The sequence below is a fragment of the Vulpes vulpes genome, chromosome 8, assembly GCF_048418805.1.
Source record: "Vulpes vulpes isolate BD-2025 chromosome 8, VulVul3, whole genome shotgun sequence".
Taxonomy (NCBI): Eukaryota; Metazoa; Chordata; class Mammalia; order Carnivora; family Canidae; genus Vulpes; species Vulpes vulpes.
The window spans coordinates 6,547,474-6,574,278 of record NC_132787.1 but is presented as its reverse complement, the minus strand read 5'-3'; the positions used below and the strand labels follow the sequence as shown (position 1 = coordinate 6,574,278).

Below are 26,805 nucleotides of genomic sequence, written 5' to 3'. Positions count from 1 at the left end.
GGTGTAAAATCTCTTTGATAATGAAAATTTTATGTTCTACTTTTTTTGTTTCTTCTCAATTACAGTGGTGTTTCATTTCTTCACTGCTGCTGAGAAGGCCTTCTCACATGTCCTCTGATATCTAGAGATAAACCAATTTGGACTCCAAAGCTTAGAACTTTGTGAAGCACTAGCTTCAGTAATGAAGCTACTACTTTAAATTCATTGCAGGGCAACCCCAGTGGCGCAGCGGTTTAGCGCCGCCTGCAGCCCAGGGCGTGATCCTGGAGACTGGATCGAGTCCCACGTCAGGCTCCCTCCATGGAGCCTGCTTCTCCCTCTGCCTGTGTCTCTGCCTCTCTCTCTCTCTCTCTGCATCTCTATGAATAAATAAAAAAAATCTTAAAAAAAAATAAATTCATTGCAGAAGGTAGTGTGATGTGTATGATGTGGAAAGGGTAGTATATTTTTTTGAGGGAATCCTAACTGAAGTGCATTTATCTTAGGGAAGTGGCACCAGAAAATAACAGACCTGTCCCATTTTCTATTATTATGAAAGGGGCATGAGAAAAATGTAATTTTCAAAGAACAAGCTGGCTTAGAATATAATTACCCTGTCAAGGGATGCTAAATGTGGTTAAGGAGAGAAGCTAGAGGAAGTGAGAGAGGTCAGGGCTGCAAATGGAAAGACATCTGCAATGGTAGGTAGTGTGGAGAAGTGTTCCTTAAACTACAGGAAATGGAGTTTCCATTTAAGATGGGAAGTAAGATGCAATAGGATTGAGTTGGAATGAAATGAAAGATGGTTGGGGAAAAAAGGAAGGCAGTAGGGAGAGTGGAGTTAATTGGGAGTCCAAACCAGGAAAGGAAACTAGTGGTTTGAGAAGCTTGACAGATGCATTGACTACTTGGATCAGAGTTCATGTTACTTAAGGAAACTAGAAGATTTAGGGAAGGGGTTTGACAGGCTAGCCTTTCTCACTTCCCCTTCTCAACAATATGCAAGCATAAACATAAGTTGAATGCATTATTATGGTGGCATTTAATGCCACTATAGGTTCTTCCTCATGGACTACCAGAGGCTAAGAATATGGAGTTCAGAGTGATGATCCTTAGTTTTTCATTTTTTTTCTTTTCTCTGACTTTTCTTATGTCAACACTGCTCCCTTATTCTCTTTTTCTGAACTTTTTCTCATTTTCTTATGTAGAAGTGGGGGTGGAAGAAGGTGGATTTAGGATATGAGAGTTGGAATGTGAGAAAGAAAATAAGACTAAAATGGTAAGTTAACAGAGAAGAAAACTTTACTCCTAAATATATGTGCAAAACTCAGACTGGGAATGGCGTGTGAAAGTACTGTACAAATAAAATGAAATGGAATCAAGTGCACTCATGTCTTTATCAGATCCCGTTGTGATAACATAGAAGAAAAACAAAGTCTCGAATTATCCTGAAAAGGACCAAGATAAAAGAACACTTGATAAGTACTGGGTGTTATACTATATGTTGCCAAACAGAACTTCAATTAAAATATATATATATATGTAAAATAAAAAAAAGTGAAAGAATAAAGAATAAACTCTGTTATATCCAAAAAAAAAAAAAAAAAGAACACTTGATGAAATCAGACATGAGCATAAGCCATCAACAGGATCTTCCAGGTCTGCTGCTAGTAGGAAGAAAATGATGAATGGTTTTTCCTGGAACCTGTTAGCATGGGAGGATTCCCAATTGTCAGGGTGAGGGGAGGGAGCATTTCTTCTTGGAGGCTTCCTACTAGACAGACTCTGCTTGGGCCAGGCTGGTCCTCCCAAGGGCCCTCACCATGGCTCCCTTCATTTCCTTGTTTCGAAAACTATAGATGATGGGGTTGCACATGGGGGTGATGATGGTGTAGAGGAGGGAGAAAGGCTTATCTTTGTCAGGGCCATGTGTGCTGCGAGGGTTCATGTAAGAGAACATGGCAGAGGTGTAGAAAAAGATGACCACAGTCAGATGGGAGGCACAAGTAGAGAAGGTCTTCCCTCGACCTGAGGAGGAGGCTCTGCCAAGGATGGAGGCCAGGATGCGGGCATAGGAGATGACAATGAGCACCATGGGGCTGAGCAGCACCACGACGGCATCGGCAAAGATTGTCCTGAGACTAAACTGGGGGTCTCCACAAGACAGCGCAATCACTATGGGGGCCTCACAGAAGAAGTTCTCTATGTGGTTGTCTCTACAGAAGGGACCACGAAATGTCATATAATCCAGCAGAATCCCATTGATCAGCCCAAAGAACCAGGCAGTACTCACCAGCTTCACACAGACCTGCCGGCTCATGATCTGGGCATAGCTGAGTGGGTGGCAGATAGCAACATAACGGTCATAGGCCATAAAAGCCAAGAGGATGCATTCAGCAACACCTACACCAAAAACCAGATACATCTGGGTCAAGCAAGAGGCAAAGGAGACAATGTGGTTCTTGACCACCAGGTGGATCAGCATCTGTGGGATAGTGGTGGTGATGAAGCAGACATCCAGGAAGGACAGGTGGCCAAGGAAGAAGTACATGGGGCTGTTGAGCCTGGGGTCTGTCCAGGTGATGAAGATGATGAGGCCATTCATGGCCATGGCAAGGCTGTAGAGGGCTAGGAAGAGGGCAAAGAGTAATGCCCGAGTGGAAGAGGAGCTCTGCTCAAATCCCACGAGGATGAACTCTGTCACTGTGCTGCCATTCCTTAGGTCCACTGTCTTGGATCTGCTTGAGGAGGGTGGACAGGAAAGCACAGGTGAGATAATTCGTAGGGAATATAAGGTACTCACTTGAGCCCAGAGACCCAGCTATAAAAGAACAATGAGTGGTGGTCAATGTTTTGAACATTAGGAAAAGATGTAATTGGCAATGTGGGGCAGTGAGGATACCAGGGTCACCTATCAAAAACAGGAAGCGATAGTTATACTTTATTCTGATTTGGGCAGGCCTCAAATGAAGTACCACATCTGCCCCAGGGCTGTAAACACTGAAGGATTAGCCACTCTCCAAAATGTGTTCAGAGGTGCAAAGCTAAGATGGTTGGGCCTGGTACTCATGGCAAATGAGGAAAGGTTTAAGAAAGTGAGGAATGGAGTATTTGAGGGAACGGCATGCTGGCTGTTAGCTTATAGAAGATCATATTTGGGAGATGTTTAGACACATTTTCCTAGAAGGAAAAAAGTGCTTAGCCTTACTGTATGTATTTAAAATGATGAATGGTTTGAGGTTTTCAGAGGAAACAATAACATTCTCCCCTTCATCATTGCTGCCTAAGTGCGAATGATTCGCAAATCTCTGGAAACAGCCATGCTTACCAGTCATCTACCATCTATCCAGACTCCCTCTCCCAGTGGTTGGTGCTGCTGCATCCACCACCCATGCTGTGCATGCGGGAGATGGGGCCTAGTTCTGAGCTCTTGCATGCTTTCCTAATGAGAGGCAGTTTCCTACAGAGGTTGGAATACAGGGCTATGCACCGTTGGGTGAAACGGATGCAACCATTGCCGTGAGACAAGGGAAGGTATGAGTGGAGCACAAATTCAGCATTTCTGGAATGGACCTTCAGAAAACTTTGACTTGTCCATTTGCTTCCAGGATAAGTCTTGTTCTTTTCCCATCATCAGAGAATGAGCATTCAGAATTCTCATGTCTTTTCTCATTATTGCAACTTTTAGGTAGTCATCATATTCATGCTTATTATTTTATTATTTTTTTAATAAATTTATTTTTTATTGGTGTTCAATTTGCCAACATACAGAATAACACCCAGTGCTCATCCCGTCAAGTGCCCCCCTCAGTGCCTGTCACCCATTCACCCCCACCCCCGCCCTCCTCCCCTTCCACCACCCCTAGTTCGTTTCCCAGAGTTAGGAGTCTTTATGTTCTGTCTCCCTTTCTGATATTTCCTACCCATTTCTTCTCCCTTCCCTTTTATTCCCTTTCACTATTATTTATATTCCCCAAATGAATGAGAACATATAATGTTTGTTCTTCTCCGATTGACTCATTTCACTCAGCATAATACCCTCCAGTTCCATCCACGTTGAAGCAAATGGTGGGTATTATTACTCATATTCATGTTTAATCTCTCTTGCACTTTTCATCTTGTCTCAGAGTTAGGATGCTAGAGAGATCCCTTCCACTCTCAGATCCTTATAGATGGTTCGTATATTCCTTCTTACCCTTCAGTTCTGCCAACCACTCTTCTTTATTTTCTTTTCTCTCAGGCCTTCTCCCACACATTCTTACTCTATCCGTATGTTAGTCTTTCCCCCTCCTTTTTGCACTTCCACTTCTCACTGTTTTCTTCTCCCTCTCCCTTTCTCATATTTGGTGTGGGTGTCTGCCATTCAGTGACCTCTGGTTGGACTCCCCTTCCTTCTCTTAAATATCTCATGTTGCCTATCTTCATTTTAGAAGAGAATTACCCCGTTACTGCCACTCTTTCCTGCTTTGGATTCCCTCTAGGTGATTTCCTGATACGTCAAGGCAGTAGGCCATTCCCATCTGTACTTTGGGATGTTCCCCTAGAACTCCTCTTCAGGACTGAGAGAGGGCAGGGAAGGTCTAAGAGCAATGTTTAATCCAAGAAGTGGCTTGGGATCATGGGGCCAGTGGATAGTTGTGGCTGAGGTCAGAGTCTCGGCAATGAAGGTCGTGAACTATGCTCCAGACAAGCCTGGGACCTGTCCAAGAAGACACTGAGGCTCAACCTAAGAAGGCCGTAGGATCCATAGGAGTATATAAATGCATATTGTGGTTCATTGTGACAGAAAGAATACCTGCTGATAAGTGGCATCTAGAGCCCTGGTAAATACCGGGGTTAATCAGCCAAGCATTTGTATAAATAAATAGGACAAGGACTTGAAAATCACATCCTACCTCATTCTGTGGCTTGGCTGGTGATGATGTTTATCATTGAATCACTGCAGCAAATAATAGAGAAAATCTCATGGTGTCTGAAGAAGAACTGGTCCACGGAGGATGGTCTGACCTGCTGGTCCACTCTGGAAGATAGTTGTGGTGGTACCTTGTCAGTTCTTCGACATCCATAATATAGATGATGAGTGTTTAATTAAATAATACTACTACGTTACATTACGTACTGCACTTTAACTGTCACATATTCCACTTGTTAATCAGCGTACTTGCTCCACTTTTTCATACTATATGTTTGGACCTTCTCAGGACTTTTAATTCTATCCCAGTGCTGAGTTTTAGCACTCTGACTTGAAAATCACATGCCCTCTTAATTGTCACTTGAAGAATCACCAGCAGGAATATAAGAAAACATTCATCACCTTTAGCTGCAGACAACCCCTTATTCTATAATATAAAACAGGTCCTTGTAGTTGTTTCCAAAAAAGAACTTTCTGAAACTGGACATCAGAAATTGTTGCTCTGTGGTCTAAAACTAATGGTGAACTTCTAAAATATCATTTTATTAGTGGTCTTAATAATGGCTGTAGAAATATGTAAATTGATGACTGTTTTTAGAAAGGTGTATATATACTTGTGAGATTTCTCTGTTAAACCAGAAGAGGATTATGGGATTTCTTCTGCCAAGGGTATAGATATAAAATACGTAACTGTCTATGACCCCTTAGGATTCTTGTTTAAAGCGTCTAGGGGGTGTAATCTCATTTAAATTCATACTAGTTTATTAAACATTTCACACATGCCATGACTTTTTATTATAATTTAATTTTTTTTTAAATTTTTATTTATTTATGATAGTCACAGAGAGAGAGAGAGAGGCAGAGACACAGGCAGAGGGAGAAGCAGGCTCCATGCACCGGGAGCCCGACGCGGGACTCGATCCCGGGTCTCCAGGATCGCGCCCTGGGCCAAAGGCAGGCGCCAAACCACTGCGCCACCCAGGGATCCCCTATAATTTAATTATTTAATTTAATCTAATCGAAGAACCTCTGGTAAGTTATGTCGGCAATGCAGTTGAGCAGTTTGGCAAGGAGAGAGGAATAGGGAGGAAGTTTTCAGCTGTGGGTCCAGATTGGCTTCAGAATGATTAATTACACATACTGTTCTGATTCCTTTTAGAACTACTTGCAAGCAAGATACGACTTTACAAAAATTCCAAGAGCCTCTCTGCAGAGCAGTGATTTGTGTTGGAGGAGCAGCCAATAGGATGGTGGATGTAGGACTATTTATGTGTCTTATCTCTTATGGTTAATCATAGACTTCATGGGGTAAGAATACAATGCTAGATACTGTTAGGGGTGGGTAGGTAAGGAATAAGTTCTTCCATATTCTTGATGTTTCCTTTCACATGGCTGAAACTGTGATAACATAACATTCTTGACCTTCTTTCATCATTCACATCCTCCCATGGGGAGTGGAGTGGCTTACTGAATTCGTGATTCAAGAAGGAGAAACAAAGCACGAGTTTTCTGTACCTTTCCTGAGGTCACTTTCCCCTTGGGAGTGAGTGGCCTTCTCCAGAGCTGACTCTACCCCTGGTTAGGGAGACTTTGTGGTTGTACAGTCGTGTCAGTTACAGGGGAGTAGGTTTGTCTGTTTCACTCTCTGCTTCTGGATTAGGAAACCCAATGTCTGCTTTGTTAAAATAAAGGTGCTGTTTTAGCCTCCACCTGCAACCTGTCTCATTGCTCAGATGATTCAGAACCAGATGGGAAGAGCAGTGTTATTTGCTGGACCCCTCAAAATCCCTAATGGTATTAGCAGTAGCATAATCACATATATGGAAATAAATTTCAAAGAAAGAAATGTGATAGAGCTTTGGTTAAAATGGCAAGAAACCATGAGTCACAATGATGTCTGAGATGATCCTGAGAGGGAAAGTTCTGCTGTTACACATATGCTGAATGCTCAAAGCACAATGCTGATGAGTTAAGGGAAAGAAAAGTATATTCCATGATCACAGGAACACAAAGAACAAAGTCTGCTATCGTAGAATAGCCTGGTGGGATAATGTCTCATTAAAATGTTAAGATTCTAGATTCTGATTCTTGTTATAACTACTGAAGAGGAGTAGGACACTATTGAATACATTTGACAGCCACAATGTTCCTGTTTCCTAAAATGCTATGATAATGGAATGATAATATAACACAGCACCGTATTGGAGAGTATGCCTGCATTAGGAATGGGGCTGGTTCACTTATTTGCAAATGAGCTTATTAGCATTCTTAAAATCATGTGTATATATATATATATATATATATATATATATATATATATATATATTTTTTATAAAATCATGTATATTTTTAGAAAGCTTCAGCCCCTGTGAGGCTTGGCTATCTTCTAGCAGGTAGATAAATAAACATATAAATAAAATGTGTAAATACATACAATGTGGCTCTAGTAATTTCAAATCTAACAAAGCTTGAAATCTGGTTTCTCTAAGCCCTTCTTTTTTGGATGAAATTCATACTTTCATGACCTTAAAACCAAAAATCATTATTTTTTCTGAGCAGAAAAACTTTGTGGTGGATATATATATATATATTCTGAAATTCAGAGAGCCCCAGGAATGAGAAGACATGTTTCAGAGTGTCCATGCATCTCAGAGATGTTGTGCCAAAACATGTGTGCATGACAGCATTTTTCTTGGAGAGGTCATAGGTTAACCAACTTCTCGACAGCAACTGGAACCCACAAAGGGTAAGAATCTTGTCATCTAGATATTTGAAGTCATAAGACTTCTCTTCTTTAGACTGAAAGTGAAAGTTTTCTGTCATCTTGCTACATTGTTTATTTCCTCAAAAGTGTCTCCAAGGAGAGTGGCTGAGACATGGTTGAGCACTCAACTCTACCACTAGTAGCCATTTGATATTATATTATCCCTAAGAGGTCTCAAAAAAAAAAAAAAGTCCACACAAACATTTTATTACTTGCTTGAGTTTTGGCTTCCAGCCCTTATGTTGGAGGGCTCCTAGCTCCTGTTGGGGATGACCACATGGTAAGCTTTTTTTCGTGAGTCACTTAGTGTCCTAGGGCCTAAAATGCTAAAAGTAAGCGAAAATCCTCCTGTTGCTATCCCCCACACCTATAGACAAATCTTGACCTCATAATAAAGCGGAATTATCAGACCTAAGAATATACAGAATAGGGTTGGGGTGGGTAAGAGGGTACAAAAAGATACCTAATTAAATAGCATATTTATGATATAAGTTCAGAAAATGACATTCTAAATTACCATGGAAGCAGTACTTCTGGCCCTGTGAACCACCAAATATTACCTAGAGAGAGTAACAATATTTTTATATTGGGAGAGAAATGAGGTGGCAGATTAAAAAAAAAAAAAAAAGGCGCTTCAGTGCACTTGACGTAGTTTGCTTAGGGAAAAACCTCTATGGTGACCAGTGGTTTTGTTTCACTCAAGCTTAGGACAAGCAGAAATGGTAGTTAGAGGAATTTTCTGTCCCACAGGGCTTTTAAACAATGATACAAGTGCCTCAGGGGTCTAGTTTCCTGCTCTGTAGGTTTTTGAGACTATTTCAATGAAAGTTCCAGGATGTCAGGTCTGGTTTAGACTTGGTCCAGTACAAAGACAAAGGATAGACACCAGCCTGCCTAGTTATCAGTGTCCCCAGGAGGATCCATGGTTCTTCCTCCTAACCTCCTTTCTTATTTAATGGGATTATTTGGACTCTTAGTAACCTAAATCAAAAACCACAAAGTCACCTTCCACTCTCCTCTTTGTAATATATTAAGTCCCAATAATATTCAATTTTCCCTACTCTCCTACACACACCCTGAATTCCAGCCACAGCTCACATTCCCCCACAAACACCATAGTTTCTTGACCTCCAGGTCTCTGTGTAAACTAGTCCCTCTTTCTGGAATACACTCTTCACACAATTTCTCTATTTGACAAAACCCTGCTTTTACAAGACCAACCTCAAGTCCTGCATCCATGAGTGACGCCTTCAACTACTCTTGCCCAGGTTGGCCCATAGGAAGTTACATTTGTTCCTGCATCTTCTAGAGGAAACACTGATCACATGCTATAACATCTTCCTCTATCTACTATAAGCTCTTTAACCACAGAGATTTTGCATCCTAATCTCTGGGAAGACTGCCTAGCACATAGCAGTCTTCAGAGTACATTCACCAAAAGAATTGTAGAATAAATGACCACCTGAGTTCCAACTTTCTACATTATTTAATGCCGCCATTGATATCAACTTAGAAATATATTTCTATAAACATTTTTTCCCCATAAAATGAGGAAAAACATCCTTGTCCAACGGCTGTTGTGAAGGTTAAGAGGAAATTTATTCATTCAGTCAAAAATGTGTGTGTGTGTGTGTGTGTGTGTGTGTGTGTAAACATGTATATACGTAAATCACACAGAACAGTATTTGTAGTAAGAAAACTACTCAACAAATCTAAAGTCTCCTCACCTACGCCTGGATAAACGAAAAATATTAGCTAAGGCATTTACAGTTTTAAATGTCAGTAATGCTCCAGATGCCTGAAGCCTTTTAAAAATTGATTCTGCAAATTAAAAAATGTATTTCTAAGCATTGTTAAGTTCCGGCAGAGCATGCAGTATGGTTGAAGGTAGAGATATTTTACAATTTAACTGTACTATGATATAGTTAAGAGCTCCACTAGGGCTTCAATAAAATATGTGGTATCTGGAATGATTCTAAGGAGCTTAGAGAAGAATGAGAGAAAAAGTGAGAGATAGAGAGAGAAGGAGGGAGAGAAACGTGTATCGATACAATAGAAGAGAAAAAGGGGGAAAGACAGAAGGATTCCTAGACAGACAAATGCATGATCTTAAAAAGAGAATACTTATATATTTAGATACTCAACAAATATCTGGGAACCTGGTATCTCACCTTATAGAGAAGCAGTGAGGCTAAGGGGCTAAGTACAGGGACTTTGGAGGCAAGCATACCTGAAATTCAATCTTGGCGTTGTCACTTATAATGTGCAGTTGGCTAGCTGAGTCACAAGTTTTTCTCCTATAAAATAAGGATAGCTAAAATAACATATAACTAGAGGTTGCCATGTATTGTACATTAAAAAAAACATTAGATGTGATCTCTGTTTCTTCTCCCTCTCTCTGTGGTTTCACTTCACATGTGGAAGGACTACTGTAAACATCCGGCCAGCTTCCCACATGCAGAAACAAGAGAAAGAGGAGGATCTCAATATTCCTAATGGTTCCTGCCTCTCTCTGTCTGAAGGATCTTTCCATCTAACTCAGTTTTCCCCCCAAATATTTGAGTCCCATTTACTCTTAATCCGGCTTACAGAAACATTGCAAAAACATCAGCCTCAAGCTCTGGAGCACAATGACTAAGAGAGGATCATCCTTGAGTCAATTCTCAACCTCTCTTTATCCAGGGAACAAGAAAGCAAAATACCAGGTAAGTAGAAAATACCAACATGCACAAACACCAAGCGGAAGGGTTGAGAGAAGAAAGAAATGAGAAAAAGTAGACATAGTGGAGAGATCCCACCCACACCAGACAAAAAAGGAAAAGTTAAAGCCAAAGAGAGAACTAGAGACACTGCAATAGAGAGAGGGAACTAGGAAAAGTTTTCACATGTCATAAAATGCTGTATATGTGGAAAAGTTAGGAACAGGTACCCCTGCAGGGAAGGGACAGAGAGAAGCTCATCAGGAGACAGAGAACTAAGGACCCAAATCATGGCACAGAATAAATGAGGAGAAAAGCCAAAGGTGGAAAACGAGACTGAGCAGGCTAGGCATAGCTCCCTGGTCATTTGGAATCAGAATCAAATAGCCAGGTATTAAGGTACTGCTCCCTCAAGTTCTGGAAATGAAAGACTGACCTTCTGGATTGTTTCCCTCTCTGCATCAGTTAGAGATGGGTCTTTGCAAACCAGACTGGCCCCACCAAGCACATGCAAGGCATGTGCCCCTCATCCAGAGGCATGAGCACTGCTGGGCAGACTCTGAGAGCCTGATGGAAACTCAGGGGGGTGATTCAGAGAACAGAGTAGTTGGGAGAGAATTAGAAGAGCAGATACGGAGGTAGGCAACTAGAGAGGGAGAAATGGACAAGCTGGAGGTTAATGGAGTCTCCTTCATGGCCTCCGTGTGCAGACCCTTGGTGGCATCTGAACACAGATGGTCACTGAGGGAACCAGGGGGATTAATCTCTGAAGGATGCCACCCAAGACGGTGTCAGCTTTCACTGCAAAAGTGAGCACGTTCACTGACCTTCTCCATGGGCTTTGGTAAATGAAGGCGATGACATTGGCTGTGCTGATCTCAGGCCTGGAAGAGGGATCCACAGTCACAGAGTGAGGGTGCAGTGAATTTTGCTCCAAACCAGAAGCTTGTTTATAGGGCAAGGAGTATATGCACACAGGCAGGTGTGAGATTCTAACCGGTTACTGTGGGGAGCCAAGTATAATAAGGCCAACAACTATCTTCTGTGAGGTATTACCATTCTAACTGGATCCCTAGGGACAGTCCAATAGCAGTTGATTTCAAGGCTCCCTTGTGAGGCTATGTCCATGGCTGGCGGTGAGTAAGGTATAGAATAGTCTCAGGTTTTCCCAGGGAAGTTCTGGTCCATTTATCAGATATCTTGATAGACAAAGGGGCCTGGCAAGTATCATTATCTCCATGTCTTCAGTTTCAAAAATGGGAGCCCTTTAACTCTAGTCTATCAATTTTATTTTGAAATCATTTTCTAGCTAGGGTTTCTGATGACGTAGGCAGCGCTCCCTGTGTCCCCAGTGAAATACTTTTTCATACCATTATGCTTCATTCAACACAATGGTAACCACTGTGTTGGTTGAGTACCCACTCTGCTCTAGTCAACTTCTTCAATGATGTCGATAGGGTGGTAAACACAGTCACATGCTCTCCTTGATAACATGCTCCCCTACTAACCAGCATCCTCTACTGCTCCCTGATCACACTTCCTTCCTTCAGATCTGAAGAACCTTTTTTCTCCTGATCCACCCACTGCTCTTCTAAAATGCAGCCTGCTCAGCACTGAATTAGATTCTGCATCACCTAAAAAAAACCCGCAGTTATCCTCACATCCCCTCAATCGTCTAAAGCTCTTCTTTGTACTCCTGGAGAGCCTAGACTCCTATAAAATTGATTCATTCTAAATGTGTAGGATGGCTTTTTCTCTCCACTCCACCATATACCCCCAGCACCATTTTCAAATTAAAAACTAATTTATTTCTTTGGGACATTTTTGTAACATAACTCAGGATGGAGGAAGGCATGTTTTTTATTTTTTAATTTTTTTTATTACTATTTATTTATGATAGTCACAGAGAGAGAGAGAGAGAGGCAGAGACACAGGCAGAGGGAGAAGCAGGCTCCATCCACCGGGAGCCCGATGTGGGATTCGATCCTGGGTCTCCAGGATCGCGCCCTGGGCCAAAGGCAGGCGCCGAACTGCTGCGCCACCCAGGGATCCCGGAAGGCATGTTTTTAAAGCATAAAGCACAAAAGTTAAGCTTCAGGATATTGATCTTTGCAGTACAAGGTATCTGAGATTCCTTCAGATATCCATCCAAAAATTCCCAGAAAAAAACCAATTTGTCAACCTTTTAAAAAATAGCTATTTTTATAACCATTAATTGATATGCTAAGAAGAAAGCTTGCTGGTCTCCTCATTTCCTTATAACCTCTTGTCTACAACATTTTATTGACAGAATTCCAACCCAAGCATGATACGCAATTCAACTTCGGGTGACAAAATATTTATAGTTGACCCTGGGACAACTAAGGGTAAGAAGCACAGCCCTTTGGGCAGCAGACATCTGCATAAAACTTTAATTCCCCCAATACTTAACAACTAAAAGCCTACTGTTGACTGGAAGCCTTATTGATCACATAAATAGTTGATCAACACATATTTTGTGTTATATGTATTATATATTGTATTGGCACAATAAAGCAAGCTAGAGGAAAGGAAATTTTATTATGAAAATCACTAGGAAGAGGAAATACATTTGGAGCACTGTACTGTACAAAATCCATGTGTAAGTGGTTTTTCATAGTTCAGACCCGTGTTGTTCAAGGGTCACTTGTAAATCAACAAAAGAGATGTCCAAAAGTGGTATAATTTCCAGAGCCATTAGAGCAAGGAGTTGTTTACTGATGGTATGTGACATAAGTCTGTGTATATTTCCATTTGTTTAGATTTTCTCTAGAGACTGTCCATGAATCATATGCATCTTTCCATGCAGGATTGCCTGTTGTCATTAGGGTTATTCCTATGTACTTTACATTTTGGATACTATTTAAGTGGCATCATAAAATTTTAATTTTCTAATATGCTTGTGAGTATATAGAATGCAATTCAGTTTTTGTATATCGATTTTGTGCCCGGTAACCTTGTTAAGATCTACCAATTTTAGTGTATTATCTGTACATTCTTTTAGTTTTTCTATGAAGACCACCATACATCATCTGTAAATGATGTATGTACAGTTTTGCTTTTTTATTTCCAGTTCTTATACCAATTATCTATTTTCCTTGCTTTATTGTACTTTCTAGATCTTCCATATAATCTTAAGTATGTATACACAATGGAATATCTCTCAGTCATCAAAAAGAATGACGTCTTAAAAAAAAAAGAATGACGTCTTGCCACTGGCAACAATGTGGATAGAACTAGAGGGAAATAAGTGAGTCAGAGAAAGACAGATACCATATGATCTCACTCATATGTGGAAGTTAAGAAAGAAAAGAGATGAAGATATGGAAAGGGGGAAAAGAAAAAAGGAAAGGGAGACAAACCATTAAGGACTCTTTACTTTAGAGAACACAGTGAGGGTTGATGGAGGGAGAAGGTGGGGATGAGCTAGATGGATGGTAGGTATTATTATAATTTTAAAAATATTTTATTCATTTATTTGACAGTGAGAGAGGGAGAGCACAAGCAGAGTGAGTGGGAGAGGGAGAGTCAGGCTCCCCACTAATCAAGGAGCACAATCAGGAGCTCAACCTCAAGACCCCAGGATCACCACCCAAAATGAAGGTAGATGTTTAACTTCTGAGCTACCTAGGCACACCGGATGATTGATAGATATTTAAGAAGCACTTGTCGTGAGGACTGGATATTGTTTGTAAGTGAGGAATCACTGAATTCTACTCCAGAAACCAGCAACCAAGTAACTCTATTTTAACCAAGTAAAGCTTAAGTGGAAAAAAAAAAAAACCTACTATCTTGAATAAAAGTAGGGATAATGGCTCCCCAGGCTTATTTATGATCTCAAGGTAATTTTAATGTTTCACTTTTGGGGGAGGATATTTGCTGCTAAGTTCTGGTGTATAATGATTTTAATAGCTTAAGGAACTTCATTTCTATTCCAGGTCTGCTGAGAAGTGTTGTTTTTTATAAAATTATAAATAGGCATAAATGTTTAATAAAACAGATGACTTTTCTACCTCTACTGAGATTGCAGTGTGATATTTATTCATTTGTCCTTTAATGTAGTGATTTACATAATTCATTTTCTGATGTGAAGTAAACTCTGAATTAGTACTGGAATAAACTCAACTTTGTTCATGACATAAGGTATTATATTTTTAATACATTGTAGGAGACTGTTTTTTTAAAGAACTTTGCAAGTATGTTTGAGAGTGAGATTAGTTTGTCTTTAACAAGTTTTGGTATTGAAAGTATCATTTAAAGAGTTGAGGTGTTTCCCTCTTTTTCCAGTTATCTAAAATTAGATTAGTTTTCCTTGGTTGGTAGTATTTGCCTCAAAATCCTATGTCTGGTCCTTTATTTATAGAAATATTATAGAAATATTTTGTCAACTTTTTATTTGAATTCTATTAGTGAACATATATGTAAGTTTGGTTTCAGGTGTAGAATTTAGTGATTCATCTGACATATAACACCCAGTGCTCATCACCACAAGTGCTCTCCTTATTATGCATCACTCATCTAGCTTATCCCTTTCCACCTCCCTCCATGAATGCTGTTTGTTCTCTATCATTAAAAGTCCCTTATGGGAGACAGAATATGAGAGACACCTAGCTCTGGGAAACGATCAAGGGGTGGTAGAAACGGAGGTGGGCTGGGGCTGGGGGTGACTGGGCGACGGGCACTGAGGGGGTCACTTGATGGGATGAGCACTGGGTGTTATTCTATATGTTGGCAAATTGACCACCAATAAAAAAAATAAAAAGCTGGTATTAAAAAAAAGTCCCTTATGGTCTGCTTCCCTCTCTCTTTTTCCTTCTTTCCCCATGTTCATCTGTTTTTGCTCTTAAATTCCACATATGAGTGAAATCACATAGCATTTGTCTTTCTCTGACTTATTTTGCTTAGCATAATACTCTCTAGCTCCATCCATGTCATTGTAAATGGCAAGATTTTATTCTTTTTGATGGCTGAGTAATTTCCACTACATATATATATATGACATATATATATATAACTTTACATAACCACATAATATATTACCATACACCACATATTCTTTACCCATTCAAGATTCAATGGGCATGTGGACTCTTCATAGTTTGGCTATTGATAATAATGCTGGTATAAACATTGGGGTGCATGCACCCTCTCAAATCAGTACTTTTTTTATCCTTTGGATAAATATGTAGTAGTGCACTTGGGAGGTCATAGGGTAGTTCTAATTTTACTTTTTCCAGGAGCTTCCGTAAGAGAACTGCAGAAATGAATATTGTGACTTCATCAAGATATATAGCTCCACACAGTGAAGGAAACAATCAATAAAACTAAAAGACACCCTACGGAATGGGAGAAGATATTTGCAAATGATGTATCTGATGAATGCTTAGTAATCAAAATCTAGAAATATATTTAAAAAAATTTTAAGTTCCAGTATAGTTAACACAGTGTTATATTAGTTTCAGGTGTATCATATGTGATTTAGGTGCATCAAGGACTGAAGGTACCGTATAGTGATACATCACCCAGTGCTCATCATGACACATGTACTCCTTAAAGTCCATTGCCTATTTTACCCATCACTCCACCCACCTCCCCTGTGGTAAGCATAAGTTTGTTCTCTGTACTGAGTCTATTTCTTGATTTGCCTGTCTCCTTTTTTACTTATGCTTTTAAATCTTTGCTTTTTTTTTTTTTTGTTTCTTAAATGCCACCTATGAGTGAAAGGATATAGCATTTGTCTTTCTCTGATTGACTTATTTTCTTAGCATTGTAATCTCTATCTCCATCCATGTTGTTGCGGGTGGCAATATTTCATTCTTTCTTATGGCAGAATAATATTCTGTTGTGTATATATACCATACCTTTTTTGGTTTTCATTTTTTAATACATTTTTAAAATTGAAGCTCTATTTGCCAACATATAGTATAACACCCAGTGCTCATCCCATCAAATGCCCCCCTTAGTGCCCATCACCCAGTCACCCCATCTCTGCACCTGCCTCCCCTTCCACTACCCCTTGTTCGTTTCCCAGATTTAGGAGTCTCTCATGTTTTGTCACCCTCTCTAATTTTTCCCACTCTTTTTCGATCCATCTGTCAATGGACACCAAGGCTCCTTCCACAGTTTGGCTATTGTGGACATTGCTGCTATAAACATTGGGGTGCAGGTGTCCTGCCATTTCACTGCATCTGTACCTTTGGGATAAATACCCAGTAGTGCAATTGCTGAGTCATAGGGTAGCTCTATTTTTAACTCTTTGAGGAACCTCCACACAGTTTTCCAGAGTGGCTGTACCAGTTCACATTCCCACCAAGAGTGCAAGAGGGTTCCCCTTTCTCCACATCCTCTCCAACATTTGTTGTTTCCTGTCTTGTTAATTTTAGCCATTCTCACTGGTGTGAGGTGTATACCACATCTTCTTTATCCATTCGTCTCTTCATGGACACTTGAGATGCTTCCATAATTTGGGCTCTTGTAAATAATGCTGATATAAACATGTACTATCCTTGCATGTTTCTTCCGTACAATGCATTATCTGTATGAATTAGTGCTTTTGTCTTTTTGATAAATACCCAGTGGTTGGATTACTGGATGGTAGTTCTATTTTTAACTTTTGGAGGTAACTTCATTTTGTTTTCCATGGCCAGTGCACTAGTTTGCATTCCCACCAAATGTGCAAGGCGGCTCCTTTTTCTCAACATCCTCCCCACACTTGTTTCTCTTTTTTTGATGTTAGCCATTCTGACAGGTGTGGCATGATACCTCATTATAGTTTTGATCTACATTTCCCTGATGATGAGTGATGTTGAGCATATTTTCTTGTGTATGTTGGCCATCTGGATGTCTTAGAGAAGTGTCTGTTCATGTCTTCTGCCATTTTTAAATTGTATTATTTGTTTTTACAGGTGTGGAGTTGTTTAAGTTCTTTATAGATTTGGGACACAAATACTTTATCAAATATGTCATTTGCAAATTTTTTTTTCTGGTTCAGTAGGATGCCTCTTAGTTTTGTAATTCATTTCCTTCACTGTGCAAAGCCTTTTTATTTTGATGTAAAACCAATAGTTTACCTTTGCTTTTATTTCCCTGGCCTTAGGAGACATGTCCGGAAAAATGTTGCTACAGCCAATGTCAGAGAAATTACTGTCTGTGTTCTCTTCATTATTTTTATGGTTCCAGGTCTCACATTTAGGTCTCTCCACCATGTTGAGTTCATTTTTGTGTATGGTGTAAAAAATGGTCCAGTTTTGTTGTTTTCCATGTCGTGGTGCAGTTTTCCTAACAGTATTTGTTGAAGAGACTACCTTTTTCCATTAGCTAATCTTTCCTGCTTTGTCTAAGATTAGCCATCCATATAATAATGGGTTTCTTTTTTTTTTAAGTTTTGTTTTTTTAAATTTACTAATGATAGTCAGAGAGAGAGAGAGAGAGAGAGAGAGAGAGAGAGAGAGAGAGGCAGGCTCCATGCACCGGGAACCCGACGTGGGATTCGATCCCGGGTCTCCAGGATCGCGCCCTGGGCCAAAGGCAGGCGCCAAACCGCTGCGCCACCCAGGGATCCCTAATAATGGGTTTCTTTCTAGGTTTTCTATTTTGTTTCATTGATCTATGTGGCTATTTTTCTGCCAGTACCAGAGTGTTTTGATTACTACAGCTTTGTAATATAACATGAACTCTGGAATTGTGATACCTCCAGCTTTGCTTTTCTTTCTCAAGACTGCTTTGGCTAGTTGGGGTCTTTGGTGGTTCCATATAATTTTTAGGATTTTTTTGTTCTACTTCTGTGAAAAATGCTGCTGGTATTTTGATAGGGATTGCATGAAATGTGTAGATTGCTTTGGGTAGAATGGACATTTTACCGTTATTTGTTCTTCCAATCCATGAGCGTGGAAAGTCTTTCTATTTCTTTGTGTCATCTTCAAACTTATGGAAGTATTCTTAAGCTAATGATTGAACTTTATAATTACAAGTTTGTTATGTTTTCTTTCATTGTCATCACCTTTGGAAAATAATATTTTTCTAGTACTTTTCTATTTATCCAAGCAGATTTATTTATTTATTTTTATTTTATTTTTATTTTTAAAAATTTTTTATTGGAGTTCAATTTGCCAACATATAGCATAACACCCAGTGCTCATCCCATCAAGTACCCCCCTCAGTGCTCGTCACCCAGTCACCCCCACCCCCTACCCACTTCCCTTTCTACCACCCCTTGTTTGTTTCCCAGTTAGGAGTCTCTCATGTTCTGTCTCCCTTTCTGATATTTCCCACTCATTTTTTTCTCCTTTCCCCTTTATTCCCTTTCACTATTTTTTATATTCCCCAAATGAATGAGACCATATAATGTTTGTCCTTCTCCGATTGACTTATTTCACTCAGCATAGTACCCTCCAGTTCCATCCATGTCGAAGCAAATGGTGAGTATTTGTCGTTTCCAATGGCTGAGTAATATTCCATTGTATACATATACCACATCTTCTTTATTCATTATCTTTCAATGGACATCGAAGCTCCTTCCACATTTTGGCTATTGTAGACCCTGCTGCTATGAACATTGGGGTGCAGGTGTCTCGGCTTTTCACTGCATCAGCATCTTTGGGGTAAATCCCCAGTAGTGCAATTGCTGGGTTGTAAGGTAGTCCAATTTTTAACTCAATACAGTGGGCTAAAATTGTTAAAATCTCATGGAAAGATATGATCAAATATCTGTAGAAGAAATCATTCCCTAATGAGTAAAAATTAGGCACTATACTATATATATTTCCATACATGACCTTACTTAGTTTCAATCTTCACTATTATAAAACTGCGAGATAAATCCTATCATCTCCACTTGGTGCTTGATGAAATTGAGGCTGCAAAGGATCGAAACAACACAACTGATAGAACTGTCAAGCTTCCATTTGAATCTATGCCCACCCAAAACCAGAATTGGCATGCTTTCAATTGTCCCATTTAAGAAAGTGAAATGAAAGAACAGCTTGCCAGAAGTCTGCATAAAAAGTAGAACTCTTACAACACTGTTGCTGTTGATGCGAACTTGCAATGCACATGGAAACTAAATACTCATTATACAGATAAGGGAATAAGAGCACTGTCCTCTTCTCTTCCCACTGAGTGACTTTCCACTAACATGAGCCAAAATTGGTTTTTAACTAATCCACACTCAGCAAAGGAATAGTGTCCTAAAGTCAAAGAAGCTTCTCCTCTGTGTTCCTTATATTAGCTGAACCTGACAGGTTAACTTTATGATTACAAGTGTGTTATGTTTCTTTCATCTTTCGTCACACGTGGAAAATAATATTTTTCTAGTACTTTTTTATTTATCCAACCAGATTTAATGTCATAAAATTTTTCACAGGATTATCTTAGAATATCAGAAGCTTGTGATATTAGTCTATTGCTGTGTAACAAATTGCCACAAATTCAGGGACTCAAAACAAGACAAATATATTATCTTTCAGTTTCCTTGGGTCAGGAGTCTGGGTATGGTTAGCTGGGTATTCTGCTCAGGGTCCCACCAAGCTGACGTCAAGCTGTCAACCAAGCTGTGATTTTCATCTGAGGCTTGGGATCCTCTCCCAAGCTCACTGGTTGTTGGTAAAATCCATTTCTTTGCAGTTGTACCACTGAAGTACCTGTCTCCTTGCTGGCTGTCAGTGAGGCATTGCTGTCAGCTTCTGAAGGCTGCCCATAGTTCCTTGCCACATGGCCACCACAGGCAGTTCACAATGTCGATGTATGCTCTCTTCCAGGCCAGTTGGAATTTTACTTTTCTTTGACTTCCAGCTCCTCTCTAGTCCACTACAATGGAGTTTTTTATAAGGTAAATTTTATACTTTGAATGTTTTTGTGGAGTAGACAGCTGTCAATCGAATTGTGCTTCTTTTAAAAGGACTCTGTCTTTTCTTCAGGCAGCTGTTAAATTTTCCCTCTTTGTCTCTCATTTTCAGGAGTTCTAACAATGTATCCATGTGTGTATTTATTTTTATAAATAATATACATTGGGTCACTTAGGGCCTCTTTAACCAATGCACACTGTTGTTCAGTTTTGGAAAAATCTCAGCTATTTTCTCTTCAGATACTGTATTTGCTCTATCCATTCTTTCCTTCATCTTTTTTATGATATATCTCCCACTCTACTATTCCTCTTATTAGCTCTTCCTAGATCATCTCAAATGCAGATTGACCATTCCTGGGTCATAGCTCCCAATTTCTTCATTGCCTTTTAAGTTAGTCCTTTAGTGCCTTGAGTGGATGTTTTATTTTATTTTACTTATTTTTAGTTTTTGCCCATTTATTTTTATTTATTTTTTTTTCTATTTTTTTATTGGAGTTACATTTGCCAACATATAGCATAACACCCATTGCTCATCCCATCAAGTGCCCCCCTCAGAGCCCATCACCCAGTCACTCCAACCCCCCACCTGCCTCCCTTTCCACCACCCCTTGTTCATTTCCCAGAGTTAGGTGTCTCTCATGTTCTGTCACCCTCACTGATATTTCCTACTCATTTTCTCTCCTTTCTCCTTTATTCCCTTTCACTAATTTTTATATTTCCCAAATGAATGAAACCATATAATGTTTGTCCTTCTCTGATTGACTTACTTCACTCAGCAGAATATCCTCCAGATCCATCCACATTGAAGCAAATGGTGGGTATTCGTCATTTCTAGTGGCTGAGTAATATTCCATTGTATACATAGACCACATCTTCTTTATCCATTCTTCTTTCGATGGACACCGAGGCTCCTTCCACAGTTTAGCTATTGTGGACATTGCTGCTATAAACATTGGGGTGCAGGTGACCTGCCATTTCACTGCATCTGCATCTTTGGGGTAATACCCAGTAGTGCAATTGCTGGGTCATAGGGTAGCTCTATTTTTAACAATTTGAGGAACCTCCACACAGTTTTCCAGAGTGGCTGTACCAGTTCACATTCCCACCAACAGTGCAAGAGAGTTCCCCTTTCTCTACATCCTCTCCAACATTTGTGGTTTCCTATCTTGTTAATTTTCCCCATTCTCATTGGTGTGAGGTGGTATCTCATTGTGGTTTTGATTTGTATTTACCTGATAGCAAGTGATGTGGAGCATTTTCTCATCTGCTTCTTGGCCATGTGGATGTCTTTGGTGAAATTTCTGTTCAAGTCTTTTGCCCATTTCATAATTGGATTGTTTGTTTCTTGGGTGTTGAGATTAATAAGTTCTTTCTAGATCTAGGATACTAGCCCTTTCTCTGATAATGTCATTTGCAAATATCTTCTCCCATTCTGTAGGTTGTCTTTTAGTTTTGTTGACTGTTTCTTTTGCTATACAGAACCTTTTCATCTTGATGAAGTCCCAATAGTTCATTTTTGCTTTTGTTTCCCTTGCCTTCATAGATGTATCTTGCAAGAAGTTGCTGTGGCCAAGTTCAAAAAGGGTGTTGCCTGTGTTCTCCTCTAGGATTTTGATGGAATCTTGTCTCACATGTAGATCTTTCATCCATTTTGAGTTTATCTTTGTGTATGATGTAAGAGAATGGTATAGTTTCATTCTTCTGCAGGTGGATGTCCAATGTTCCCAGCACCATTTATTGAAGAGACTGTCCTTTTTCCAGTGGATCATCTTTCCTGCTTTGTCAAATACTAGTTGACCATAGAGGGCCCATTTCTGGGTTCTCTATTCTGCTCTATTGATCTATGTGTTTGTTTTTGTGCCAGCACCACACTGTCATGACGATCACAGTTTGTAGTATAACTTGATATCTGGCATTGTGATGCCCCCGGCTCTTGTTTTCTTTTTCAATATTTCCCTGGCTATTCAGGGTCTTCTCTTATTCCACACAAATCTTAAGATTATTTGTTCCAACACTGTGATGAAAGTCCATGGTATTTTGATAGGGATTATATTAAATGTGTAAATTGCCCTGGGTAGCATTGACATTTTCACAATATTAATTCTTCCAATCCATGAGCATGGAATATTTTTCCATCTCTTTGTGTCTTCCTCAATTTCTTTCAGAAGTGTTCTGTAGTTTTTAGAGTATAGATCCTTTACCTCTTTGGTTAGGTTATTATGCTTTTGGGTGCAATTGTAAATGGGACTGACTCCTTCATTTCTCTTTCTTCAGTCTCATTGTTAGTGTATAGAAATGCCACTGACTTCAGTGCATTGATTTTGTATCCTGCCACATTGCTGGTTGCTGTATGGGTTCTGGCAATCTTGGGGTGCAGTCTTTTGGGTTTTCCATGTACAATATCATGTCATCTGTGAAGAGGGAGAGCCTGACTTCTTCTTTGGCAATTTGAATGCCTTTTATTTCTTTTAGTTGTCTGATTGCTGAGGCTAGGACTTCTAGTACTATGTTGAATAAGAACAGGGAGAGTGGACATCTCTGTCATGTTCTTGATCTTAGGGGAAAGGCTCTTGGGTTTTCCCCATTGAGAATGATATTTACTACGGGCTTTTCGTAGATGGCTTTTAAGATGCTGAGGAATGTTCCCTCTATCCCTACACTCTGAAGAGTTTTGAGCTGGAATGGATGCTGTATTTTGTCAAATGCTTTCTCTGCATCTATTGAGAGGATCATATGGTTCTTGTTTTTTCTCTTGTTGATATTGATATGATCTATCATGCTGATTGCTTGACGAGTGTTGAACCAGCCTTGCATCCTGGGGATAAATCCCAGTTGGTCATGGTAAATAATCCACTTAATGTACTATTGGATCCTATTGGCTAGTATCTTGTTGAGAATTTTGGCATCTGTGTTCATCAGGAATATTGGTATAATTCTTTTTGGTGCGGTCTTTGTTTGGTTTTGGAATTAAGGTGATGCTGGCCTCATAGAATGAGTTTGGAAGTATTTCATCCCTTTCCATCTTTCAGGACAGCTTTAGTAGAATAGGTATTATTTCTTCTTTAAACGTTTGATAGAATTCCCCTGGGACGCCATCTGGCCCTGGACTTCTGTGTCTTGGGAGGTTTTTGATAACTGCTTCAATTTCCTCCCTGGTTATTGGTCTCTTCAGGTTTTCTATTTCTTCTTGTTCCAGTTTTGGTAGTTTGTGGTTTTCCAGAAATGCGTTGATTTCTTCTAGATTGCCTAATTTATTGGCATATAACTGCTAATAATATGTTTTTAAAATCATTTTATTTCCTTGGTATTGGTTGTAATCTCTCCTTTTTCATTAGTCATTTTATTAATTAGAGTCTTTTCCCTTTTGTTTTTAATAAGGCTGGCTAATGGTTTATCTATCTATTAATTCTTTCAAAAACCAACTCCTGGTTTTGTTGATCTGTTCTACAGTTCTTCTGGTCTCTATTTCATTGAGTTCTGCTCAAATCTGTATTAACTCTCTTCTTCTGCTGGGTGTAGGTTTTATTTGCTGTTCTTTCTCCAGTTCCTTTAGGTGCAAGGTTAGCTTGTGTATTTGTTTTTTCCAATTTTTTTAAGTATTAGTAAATGAGCACTTTTAATAACAATGCAGTAACAACACAAAGACAAACTATTCTAGACAGCCGCCTCCACTCTGAAAAGCATGTGGTGTGTACACATTTGGCTTCAAGGATAAAAGGAAATTCTTAGTGAAAAAAAAAAAAAGACAAACAGCCCGGGCGGGGGTGGGGGGTGGGGGAAGAGCAGTGAGACATGGGGACTGGTCGTGGGAATAGAAAGGCAAGGTTGTTTTTTTCCAATTTTTTGAGGGATGCTTGTATTGCGGTGTATTTTCTTTTCTTTTCTTTCTTTCTTTCTTTCTTTTTTTTTTTTTTTTGCAGTGTATTTTCCTCTTAGGACTGCTTTTGCTGTATCCCAAAGATTTTGAACGGTTTTATCTTCATTCTCATTAGTTTCCATGAATCTTTTGAATTCTTCTCTAATTTCCTGGTTGACCACTTCATCTTAAAAGATGCTCTTTAACCTCCACGTGTTAGAGTTTTTTCAAAATTTCTTCTTGTGATTGAGTTCAAGTTTCAAAGCATTGTAGTCTGAAAATATGCAGGCGACATCCCCAATCTTTTGGTATCAGTTGAGACCTCATTTGTGACCCAGTATGTAGTCTATTCTGAAGAATGTTCCATGTGCACCTGAGAAGAATGTGTATTCAGTTGTGTTCAGATGCAAAGTTCTGGAAATATCTGTGAAATCTATCTGGTCCAGTGTATCAGTTAAAGTTCTTTCTTTGGAGATGTTGTGCTTAGAAGATCTGTCATTTGCAGAAAGTTCCATGTTGAAGTCTCCCAGTATTAGTGTATTATTATCTAAGTATGTCTTTACTTTGGTTATTAATTGATAGATATGCTTGGCAGTTCCCACATTAGGGGCATAAATATTCATGATTGTTAGGTCTTCTTGTTGGAGAGACCCTTTAAGTGTGATATAGTGGCCCTCTTCATCTCTTACTACAGTCTTTGGGATAAACTTTAATTTATCTGATATGGGGATTGCTACCCCTGCTTTCTTTTGAAGACAATTTGAATGGTAAATGATTCTTCAACCTTTCAATTTCAGGCTGGAGGTGTCCTTAGGTCTCAAATGAGTCTCTTGTAGACAGCAAATAGATGGGTCTTGCTTATTTATCCAGTCTGAAACCCTGCGTCTTTTGACGGGATCATTAAGCCCATTCTCTTTCAGAATTACTATTGAAAGATATGAATTTAGGGTCATCGTAATACCTGTTTGGTCCCTGGTTTTGTGGATTATTTTTTTGGGCGTCCTGTTTCTTTTACAGAGTCCCCCTTAATATTTCTTGCAGAGCTGGTTTGGTGGTCACATATTCTTTCAGTGTCTGCCTATCTTGGAAGCTCTTTATCTCTCCTTCTATTCTGAATGAGAGCCTTGCTGGATAAAGTATTCTTGGCTGCATATTCTTCTCATTTAGGACCCTGAATATCCTGCCAGCTCTTTCTGGCCTGCGAGGTGTCTGTGGATAGGTCTGTTGTTAATCTAATATTTCTCCCCATATAAGTTAGAGATCTTTTGTCTCTTGCTGCTTTAAGGATTTTCTCTTTGTCTTTGGAATTCCAAGTTTCACTATTAAATGTTGAGGTGTTGAACGGTTTTTTATTGATTTTAGGATCTCTCTATCTCCTGCATCTAAATGCCTGTTTCCCTCCCCTAATTAGGGAAGTTATCTGCTTTGATTTGTTCAAATATGCTTTCTGGTCCTCTGTCCCTCTCAGCGCCCTCTGGAACCCCAATTAAATGTAGATTTTTCCTTCTGAGGCTGTCATTTATTTCCCTTAGCCTTTCCTCATGGTATTTCCATTGTTTTTTCTCTTTTTTCCTCAGGCTCCTTCCTTGCCATCAACTTGCCTCCTATGTCATTCACTCTTTCTTCTACCTTATTAACCCTCATCTTTAAGACCTCCAGTTTGGATTGCATCTCATTTGATTGATTTTTAATTTTGGCTTGATTAGATCTAAATTCTACAGTCATGAAGTCTCTTGAATCCTTTATTTATTTTTTTTCTAGAGCCACCAGTGGCTTTATAATTGTGATTCTTAATTGGCTTTCTGACATTGAATTGTAATCCAAAATCTGTAACTCTGTGGCAGAGAGTATTGTTTCTGATTCTTTCTTTTGTGGTGAGTTCTTCTTTCTAGTCATTTTGCTCAGTGCAGAATGGCTAAAAACTAGTTGTACTTGTTAGAAGCTCAAACTCTTCTCTCTGTAGCGTTCCAGCTGTTCTCTCTTTAAGTCTCAGGTTGAATTTGTATGTTTTCAGGATGATTTGAAAGTTATCTAGGTAAGTTGGTGGGGACAGGTGACTTGGGAATCCTACTCCTCCGCCATTGTGCCCCACCCAAGTGGATGCTTTAAAATATTTGTCCAGGTTTTGGGATCCCTGGGTGGCGCAGTGGTTTAGCACCTGCCTTTGGCCCAGGGCGCGATCCTGGAGACCTGGGATCGAATCCCACGTCGGGCTCCCAGTGCATGGGGCCTGCTTCTCCCTCTGCCTATGTCTCTGCCTCTCTCTGTCTCTCACTGTGTGCCTATCATAAATTTAAAAAAAATTAAAAAAATATTTGTCCAGGTTTTGTTCTTAGTGACATGTTGGTCTAAATTACATTGGTCCTTCAATATCAGAAATAGAAAACCTCTTATAATTCATTTTGTAACATCTATAGTTTTGTGGTCCTTTCATCCTTAATATTGTTTAAATATGTTTATTTTTTATCAGTCATGCCAAGACCTGTGAAATTACTAATTTCTTCTAATTCTATCAATTTAATAAAGTGTGGTTTTTTTTTTAATGTTTTTGTTTATTCATGAGAGACACACACACAGAAAGAGAGGCAGAGACTTCGGCAGAGGCAAAAGCTGTCTCCCCACGGGGAGCCTTTAATTCTCTGATAGATCAAGAAGTGTTGTTGATGTTCCCTTGGTTTACCTTTGGTTTTTGGTGACGGCGGAAGTGACAATGTCCAAGCTCTTTACTCTTTCCAT

General features: G+C 39.5%; 1 protein-coding gene across 1 annotated transcript; it reads right to left on the bottom strand.

Annotated features, from left to right (window-relative positions):
* Nucleotides 1–1,586: 1,586 nt before the first annotated feature.
* On the bottom strand, nucleotides 1,587–26,805 carry LOC112921219 (olfactory receptor 10AD1-like). Its single transcript, XM_072767886.1, has 3 exons — nucleotides 26,750–26,805; nucleotides 11,067–11,238; nucleotides 1,587–2,800 (listed from the first exon to the last, which is right to left on the bottom strand). Exons 1-3 carry the CDS (start codon nucleotides 26,803–26,805, stop codon nucleotides 1,754–1,756), a joined length of 1,275 nt encoding a protein of 424 aa, XP_072623987.1. The 3' UTR covers nucleotides 1,587–1,753.

What these genes read in the sequence shown, in the direction of transcription:
- LOC112921219 (XM_072767886.1), bottom strand. Translation starts at nt 26,805, where the DNA reads ATGGAAAGAGTAAAGAGCTTGGACATTGTCACTTCCGCCGTCACCAAA. An exon ending in GCCGTCACCAAAAACCAAAG is followed by an intron (nt 11,239 to 26,749) that starts GTAAACCAAGGG and finishes TCCCTCTTCCAG; the next exon opens with GCCTGAGATCAGCACAGCCA. An exon ending in GTGTTCAGATGCCACCAAGG is followed by an intron (nt 2,801 to 11,066) that starts GTCTGCACACGG and finishes GTTCTTTTATAG; the next exon opens with CTGGGTCTCTGGGCTCAAGT.